Source organism: Dendrobium catenatum, unplaced genomic scaffold (assembly GCF_001605985.2).
Source record: "Dendrobium catenatum unplaced genomic scaffold, ASM160598v2 fragScaff_scaffold_853, whole genome shotgun sequence".
NCBI lineage: Eukaryota > Viridiplantae > Streptophyta > Magnoliopsida > Asparagales > Orchidaceae > Dendrobium > Dendrobium catenatum.
In genome coordinates, this window is record NW_021319315.1 from 8,401,261 (window position 1) to 8,410,680 (window position 9,420).

Sequence of the window (9,420 nt, forward strand, 5' to 3'; positions counted from 1 at the left end):
TGATTATATAAAAAGGGTTTGATGTAATGTATGTATATTTACAATCAAGTGTTAATGTATGAACACAACCACTTGCAATTTTGAATGATTAGGATTTATAATAAGATGTAAGCAAGAGGGCAATGTCCCCTTGGACCCCCACAACAGTTACTTATAATCCAAGAAAGGTACAAAGTAGATGATTTGAGAAGTCAGCTCTTCAAGAAAGTAAGTAATGCAAATTTAAATTTAAAAGTATATAATATTCTTTTGGTAAACATGTACGATAGCATTTAATGAAAATTTAGAAATATGATTATATAAAAAGGGAATGACGTAATGTATGTATATTTACAATCAAGTGTTCATGTATGAACAACCACTTGCAATTTTGAATGATTAAGATTTAGAATAAGATGTAAGCCAGGGGGCACTGCCCCCTTGGACCCCCACAATAATTTCTTATAAGCTTGTTCCTCCCCTGAAAAGGATCACCATATATAACACAACAGTATAAGTGGGATAAAAGGAACCATAGAGATATGATACATGCATAGTATGTGGGACAAAAGGAACCCCTAAAGAAAAATTTTATGTTGCTTTATAAATAATGTCAAGTTTTGATTAAATTATTATTTCAATGTTGTGAGTTCTATAATCATGCAATTTAACTATTATTTAATTTACATGAAAAAAAAAGGAAAAACTTGAAACAGAATAGGTTCAAATTCATTCCACTTTATGTTTTTTCTATCTAACAATATTTTTAAGTCTACATTTAAGGTATGTAGAACGTTCAATATTTTATTCTCTTTTGGTTTCTCTTAGTGACTCTGTATATATTATGTGTTGTAAATTAGATTAATTAGATCCTTCTGTGTATTCAGTAAATATAATTATTTGTGGTTATTTTAAACTATGGCGTTATTGAGAAGTGATAAAAGTAAAGAATGAATGTGATTTTTACTTGTGGCACTCTACGTTACTATTAAGGAGTATCTTGGCATTTTACAGTCGCAACTTTGGTTTCACAACACTGACAGATGTCATCTTAACCCTGATGTTTGACGTCATTACATCATCGATATTTAAAAACCTTTTCAACGTCAAAGTCTGACATTGTCTTGGCATTGTTGCTTGACGTTAGCAATTTCTACACCCACAACTTGACAGATCATCTTTATCCAACTTCATCTTAACATCGACGATCAATGCCCTATCAACATTGACGATGGGCTAGACATCGACACGTAATACTTACTGCATAAAATCAATGCCCGACTATCGACATCCTAATATTAATCATTTTAAACACAAATTCTAGTTAAATGACTTTTTATTTCTACATTATTTTTAATGTTAAACTTATTTAATTTTTATGGACTATTTTTAAAATATTAAAATTATAATACTGTGTCCAGCCCATATCAATATTTTCAATAATTGGCATGTCCCGTGTCTGCGTCATGTCGTGTCGTGTCCGTGTCGCATCCATATCTATATATATTGAATAAAACCCACAAAAGGGGCATATGCTTTAATTTTAAAAGGAAAATTACAAGTCTTTAAAGAACCACAAGCTCTCCAAAAATTAGGATTGAATTTTATCTAACTAATATATGTTTAAAAAAAAACTAATATTTGTTTGAATTAGGTCTAAGCTTTAGTTAATGTAGGCTAAGCTTGGGTAAGATGAATCACCTAGAATCTAACTATATATGCTCAATTCGGTCCAAGTTAATAGTTCATAGATTAAGGCTTGTCAATCAAGTCTAAGGGAATTTGATTTAAAGAGCTTTTGTCCATGTTCTAACAAGAAAAAAAAATCAATGAAAATATTGACTTAAGTGAAGTGCATGGACATATTAAGGCTTGGATGACTTAGTGGATCCATTACATGTCCCATGACATTGTTTGGTGTCTCAATGATTGAAGTGGCATTACCCATATATGTTAACAGCTCTTGAATAGTTAAAAACTTTGACAAATTAAACTATTAGCATTTCAGCTATTTTAGTTTTTTAAGATCTTGATTGTTGTTGCTACGATCCTGCGATCAAACCTCTTTTATGTCAAATTTGTGCTTCAGCACTCAATTTTTTTCAAAAAAAAAAGAAAAAAAATGTAGATGTTATGCAAGGAAAATTATTACGTGTGGCATCAGGATTTGTCCGGAGGCGAATTCGGACGCGCCACATCACTTGTGGCTCAGTGCATCAGAGTGACATGGAGCGTCCGGATTCACCTCCGGATGGTCCGGACACTGCATGGAATAATCTCTCGTTATGCAGAGTATGGTTATTCAAATAGATACAGTTCCCTTTATATGGTGGTTTATGAGTACACTTCAAATAGGCTGAATGGATTCCAGCATTGAAGCCTTCAAAAAAGGTTCCAGGATAGATGTGGTTGTGGCTGTCTGTTTCATGTGCTCCAGTCTGACAACTAGCTTTTTTTTTGCTTCCATGGTCTTTCAAATTCCAGATCTAATTTCCTTTCAAGTGCTAACAGCTAATGCAGAGAATCTGAAAAAGAAGAAAGACAAGACATCCCTAAAGATGTAACTAAATAAGCTTATGATGTTGGATCAACCAATGGGAAAACCTCACCAATATTCTTTCCTTTCCAAGCTTTATTCTCCTTCCTCATGTCATCAGTAAAAATAGAGAACCTGCATTGTAGCAGAAGAATTTACAAAACGATTGATTATTTTCTTCATTAGCGTTAAGTAAGTTGAAAGTATTTTTTTTGCTTGCTTGAAGTTCTAAGTCTGATATGGAAGAGGCATTAAGCGTAATATAAAGACGAATGTTCACAGCTTGATTTTTTTTGGGGGAAGAATTGGGGTAAAGCCCGTATATTTAAAAAGAAGGTTACAAAGAGCAACAAAAAACAACTCTAAAATCAAAATACAAGTAAAATGAGAGCTGTAACAAAACCCAACTATAATTGGACCGCAAAATTATCCCAAAAAACAAAATTGAAGTCTCATATGGGCTCGGGAGTTGCGAGAACTGACACGTTCGAGCAGTGAGAATGTCATGGAAGGATGGAACCAGGAAGAGCTTAGTGTGGGCAATTGCCCATTCTGAATTCTTTTTAAGAAAAATAAATATTTTAATTATTTTTCTCACCTTCAATAAACATAGTTGCTCAAATTTTAAGATTTTTTTTTAATTATATATATATATATATATATATATACATACATACGTTTATAAATACTTAATATAAAAAAAAAAGAAATTAAAAAAAAAAGAGGGATATATATATATATATTTCACAATTCTATTTTATCCACCTTGGAAAAAAAAAGTTAGTTCACTAATATAAATTTCATGAACATTGACTGATATTAGGGAGTTCTTAGATAGTTACTGGCAGGCATGCAGAAAATGTGATTCTTGCAGTTCAATTATCTGAAGGAGGAATCTGCTTCAGCGAGAAAAATCATGACTTCAAGAATATTATCAAAATGAGAAAGTTGATTAGATACATCTCTGATGCAATTAATACTCTAGATAATGGCAGCTTACATTTTGGATAATTTCAGCAACAGGAAATTATCTCGATTCTACTGATCTTTGCAGTTCTTCTATGAACAGACTGATTGATTTATGACTAAGATTGACCTGTTCGAATATGCTGGAACTGAACCGAGGATCGTTTATATGACCAAAAATATAAAATATTTCATGGCAGGAAATGTTGATGGCAAGCTTGGCAGGTGATTTCTATGCAGGTAGAACTGATTCTCCTGGTAGCGACCATCTTCATTCTCTCAACTTTCTCTAACTCCTCTCTGGCTCGCTCCCAGACTAACCTTGCCCTGGTGAACTCCTTCTCCGCAAGCTCCAGCTCCCTCCTTGTTAGCTCCTTCATGTGCTCAGCATAAGCCCTCTCCAACGTAGCTAGTCGAACCTGTTCTGCCACTTGCTGCTTCAGCACTTGCAAGCTTCTCAAGCTGCTCCCGGCCTCGAGATTTCCGGGAGTCATCCATGGAGGTGCGACGCTCATTGACAGGCTTAAGTCGAGCGTTGGTTCAGTACTGTTACTGCGCTCCATTGTCATTACCAGTGGCTTGAGTTCACCAGGAGGTTCATGAGTGAATGTAGCTGTAGGGAGCAGTAGCTGTAATTCTCTCTTCTTACTTCCTTCCATTGAAGAATAGTGAACTGAGCGCATGGATGGTTATGAGGATGGTATTATGGTGGTTGCAGCACCCAACTTTTTATACTGAGGTTCTGCTTGCTGTGGCTACATATGTAAATTGCTATAAAATTATTATGAGAAAAATATTTTTTTTAAAACTATTATAAACATCATAAACTTTTTTCTTGCTTATAACAAAAATTATTTTTGACATTAAAAAATATCATAAAAATAATAATTAAAAAGGACTTCACTACCACTTGAAAATAATACTGTAAAAAAAACAATCCAACTAAATCTAAATCCCGTATATAAATCACAAATAATTACAAAATCAGGTCTAGAAAACAAGACCAAAGCAAAAGAGAGCAAGATAACAAACAAAACCTATCGGAAAGGAAACAGAAATGGGTCAAAATTTAGTCAAAGAGAGACTCAGGATGAAGCCAGATGCCCAATCATCAACAAAACCAGGGGCTTGGACGAATAATCAAACGCACCCATCGAATTAGCCAAGTAGAGAAAAGTGCCCAGATTATCGCAGGACCAACCAGGAGCTAATCAAATGGCACAAGGACCCTAAGGGCATCTCCAACCGAACGCTAAACGACTGTATGGAGTCGTTCCCTCGCTCCAACCGAACTCCAAAATTTTCGCCATTTAATCGCAGGTGAACAGTGCGACGCCAATATTGGCGTCGCACTGTTCACTCACGCCATTTTTTCTCTCAACCCGAAAAACGCGCGAAAGGGAGAGCGATCGTTACCTTCTCAAAAACACCTAAAATGGCGTTCGATTGGAGCATCCCGCGCCATTTTGGAGTTTTTGCGTTACTTTGCCGTGAAAAATGAAGTTTTCGGTTGGAGATGCCCTAACTGGAGGCACCAGATAAACTCCACCTTAAGCCATTTAACATATTCAAAAGCTGTCATAAAGACCATCCAATCAGACGCACCAACCGAATCCTAAGTGGTGTTGCTTAGCAGTTTATACAGATTGGATGTATGGTGGAATAGGTCTGAACTGAAATGTGCTATAGATTTCACTGCTGCTTGACCGGGTGGTGAAGAGCCGGTTGGGTAAAGTCTAGGTCCATGGTACGAATCCTTTGGCAAGCAATGAAAGTCTTAAGTGTTGGCCCTGTGTAAATTGGTGTGGGTTGCATGATAGGTCGACCGGTGACTGGCCTAAAAACATTACTTCTAAAAAAAATGCTACAGAGCAGATTCTGAGCAGGAAAGTTAGTGGATTTGGTTTATGATTCCTGTTGGCTCTGTTTAGCTGCAGGTTTTGTGTGAAGGGAGTGATGATTGTATTTGGCTATTTGCATGTGTAGGGGCGGAGATGTCAACTTTTTACATTTCCCAGCGCCAACTTCGCTTTTAACGTTCATGGTCCAGAGGGATGACATGACTTTTTTAGGCCCTCTCCTTGGTACAGTTTGTTAGGCCCTCTCATGGTCCAGAGGGATGTCTCGAGAAATTATTAGGTACGGAGTGCGGACGGGAGAATCGTCTGCACACTAGTATAAAACAGTGTTCGGTACCACTCGGTACCGCTGGGTACCGCTCGGTACTCTGTATCTGTGCAGATAGTTCTCACCCCGTCTGCACTTCGCACCTAATAATTTTTCCTCTCCTTGATTTTTCCAAACAGTTATGGTGAGATCAGAGGTACGTGCCAGGATCTGATGGGATGATTGGTCCGTGCTTGCTCTCTAGTGTGCACCGTCATGTGCCTTGGTACAGTTTTTTACCATATTCTGAGCGGATGAAATTATTACGAGCTGTACCCACTACTGCACTTTTTTTTGAGAAAAACTGAGGGCATAGCACATTTTCATTAATGGAAAATAATTACATATATGTAGAAGAAAAGAGCAGCAAAAAAAAAATAAAAAAAAATGTTCATGAGCACATAACAAAATTGTGGGTATTCAAAAGAACCCAGCAAAAAAGGGTTACAAGAATCATAACTCCTACAAAAAACATAGCTACCACAAAAACAGAAGAGACCTTAAAAGGCGTATTTGGCTCATGAATTGTAAACATTCTATCGACCTGATTACAGTAAGACCAAATACGAATGAAGTATTGCCATCCTAAACCCGAGAAATTATTGCGTGCGGAATCCGAATGCATTCAGATACAATCATCGCTTGCCATATCAGCGGATGCACTCCGGGGCCCAGTGCATCTAGTGTTGTGATGCTTGGTGATTGGAATCTGAATGCATTCGAATTCAGCACACAATAATTTCTCCCTAAACCCAGACATTCTGCCTACTACTGCACATTTCAGTACAAGTTTTTTTATTTTCAAAAATTAAGGATGACGTTCAATCAAATTCTATTAATTATAAAATTTCTATAATTTAACAGGTCAAAAAAATAATGCATCCGAGGTTTAAAAAAAGAAAACTTTTAGTACAAAAACAACGTCAATTATTTATCCTACTACTACTTGAGCTCGATTATACGATTTTCTTATCATGTTTCAATAAGAAAACAATTCATAAGAGTTGTAAATTTTTTTTTGAAAAATCTAAAAAACAAACAATTATAATGAAATATTTTAAAAAAGAACTCGAAAAAAAAAAAACCAAAAATCTTTTAGCCACCAATGAAACAAGAGTTTGTCTTAATGCCATCTCCAATCAGACTGGAAACATTCATTTGCAGCTACCGCTAGCCTCCAACTCAACTCCAGAAAGAGGTATTTTTGGGCTGTAAACTGTGCAACACTAACATTAAGCTCGCACTATTTACAAAAACTCAATTTTTTAGGCCAATAAAAGGATGAGAAAGAATCTATATGAAATTTTTTTGGGTGTTAGAAATGGAGTTCAATTGGACTAAATTATTATTTGATATAACATTTACTATATTTTAAAGTGAAAAATGAGGAGTTCAATTGGAGATGCCTTAAGCAGATTGTGGACCTCCGAAAGAGCACCGCTACGGCTACAGGATTGCAGAGGGGTATACGAACGCACCTACCTGTGGGCCTCCGAAAGAGCACCGCTACGGCTGCAGGATTGCAGAGGGGTATATGACCACACCTTCCCCAAGGGATAGAGACGATCACAAGCCTTCGCGCTCCTCGCAAACGGGCCAAGTAGAAGGGACATATTGGACCATACATACAATCAACCATGGAGGATAGCGGCTCTCGCTTACGCACCTCGATGGGTAATAATATATATGGTCTAATCACAGTCACGGGTTTACCCCCATCCGATACACAGCTCGAGTGGGTTTAGTAGATGTTGGAATTCAGTTTCCCACGCAACTATTCCTATTGAAGTTCACATGTAGCTCTAAGAAAAAGAAAGGTTTCTAACTTTTGAATAAGTTTGATATTTCTTAGAAATTTATTTGGGTGAATGAGTTTAAGTATTATTCAACTTCTTTAGCTTCTTTAGATTTGGTTAGAAGCAAATGTGGCAAATGGAAAAGAAAATCCTTTTGTTTTTTGTTCTTTTCTTTTCTTTTAAGCTAAAGTGGCTTTTCCCACTTGTACTGTGGTTGTCAGCTATGTAAGTAGGAATATAATACTGAAATTTTCAAATTTGAATGGTCTGAATAATCGCTGTCTGTGCTCCAACGATTAGAATTCTAATTATTTAGCATTACTTAGACAATACTTCCTCCCAACTGTCATTGTCTCTGTAGTTATCGTAAAGCCCAATTGACAAAATTATTGGAAAAGTGGGGCAGGCGGACTCCACCATACTTCTAAGAACCAATAGGCCATTGCTTAAACATTAATCTTCTAATTAACATTGTATGCGTTGATGGCTTTGAGCGGTACCTGTTTTTTTTTTTTTTTTTTTTTTTTTTTTTTTTGATTAATTATTTTATAATATTGTACGGAGACCAATCAGAATGCACCATGTCATCTCTTGCTCGATACTGCAGCTCAGTACTGCTCGGTACCGTGGCTCAATTTTACTGACATAGCTCATTCTGGTTGGTCTCCAGACGGCATTCTGCTTCCGGTCTCCAGAGAATAATTTCTCCATATTTTGGGGGAGGGAAGAGAGGACATCTAGACCAATTAAAACAAACTCACACATATCATAAATATAACTCCAACTCAAGACCTTTTGATTGATAATCAAAACTCTCAACCAACAGATCATCATGAGCTAAGTGATATAAAAAAAATTATAATAATTCAAATAACAATTACTTTCTCGCTGATTTCTTATTGTTAAAAAAAAAAATTTGTGGCAAAAAGCTTCTCTCTTCTCTTTACAATCAAAGTTACTTTTACCACTATAAGAAACTATTAGACAGCCTCTTATTAACATATAAGAAACTATTTGTTCTTTGAATGTGATTTTTCACATACTGTTCTTATGGCAACTATTTTTATGCTTAGACAATTTTACCTTACACCCAACTTGGCCCAGGTCTTTGATTTTATTCACAAAATTAAGAAGTTCAATGTGGGGAAAAAAACTTCTGTTTACTTACTGTTAGCTGCATCATTTATCATCTCTGGAGGGAGAGAAACAATCGTCGTTTCTCTTATACTTGGGCAAATCCAAACTCTATTAGCCATGCGCTTAACTATGTTGTTACTTGCAAAATCAAAACCTGGAAAGCTTATGACTCAATTGTGTAACGATTCAGCAATCCTTTTTTTTTTTGGGTAATTTTTAACTGGAAGCTGGAGCAGTTTTTTTGGGCGGTTTTGCCGACGATGATGAGCTTGGCAAATCGTTCCATTCCTTTGGTGGATGGTCCTGGTGGAAACCATCAATTTTTGTGGAATAGAATTAATTTTGCAATGATGGGGCTCTGTGATGGCCACTGTGACTTTCTGTATCCTCGGGTTGATTGCTTTGGCCTTTTGGCAACCAGAGCTGCATCTGCTTTTCGGGCTACTTTTCTGAATCTCTGATGATCGTCGATCTGGCCAGTTGCCTGAGTCGGATTTTGTTTCTATCTCTTCTCTGCCTTCTGGCATTTTGTTGGTTTTTTTTTTCTTTCCTTAGCCAACATTTCGCTCTTTGGTTGGCTATAGTGTTTTCTTTTTGCTGTTCTTTTTTAGCAGATTTTACTTGTAATTTTTCTTTATCAACAGATTGGGCTTATTGCCCAAAAATTTCAAAAAAAAAAAAAAAACATATAAGAAACTATAGAATTTAAATCATTAATAATGCTCTTCCTTTGCCCAAATGTCCTTCTCCAATCAAAATTCTGATGCATATCAACTCCTACAACTTTTTGCTCTTCAGCCTTAGGCATCTGGAAAGCAGTACAAAAGTTGGGGGACAAAG

General features: G+C 36.3%; 1 protein-coding gene across 1 annotated transcript; it reads right to left on the reverse strand.

The window, feature by feature from the left end:
* Positions 1–3,472: 3,472 nt before the first annotated feature.
* LOC110101313 (zinc finger protein SHOOT GRAVITROPISM 5) lies at positions 3,473–4,158 on the reverse strand. Its single transcript, XM_028696906.1, has one exon. It carries the CDS (start codon positions 4,138–4,140, stop codon positions 3,673–3,675), a length of 468 nt encoding a protein of 155 aa, XP_028552739.1. The 5' UTR covers positions 4,141–4,158; the 3' UTR covers positions 3,473–3,672.
* Between the last annotated feature and the right edge of the window lie 5,262 nt (positions 4,159–9,420).

Bases quoted from the DNA above. Each gene is read 5' to 3' on its own strand.
- LOC110101313 (XM_028696906.1), bottom strand. From the start codon at position 4,140: ATGGAAGGAAGTAAGAAGAGAGAATTACAGCTACTGCTCCCTACAGCT.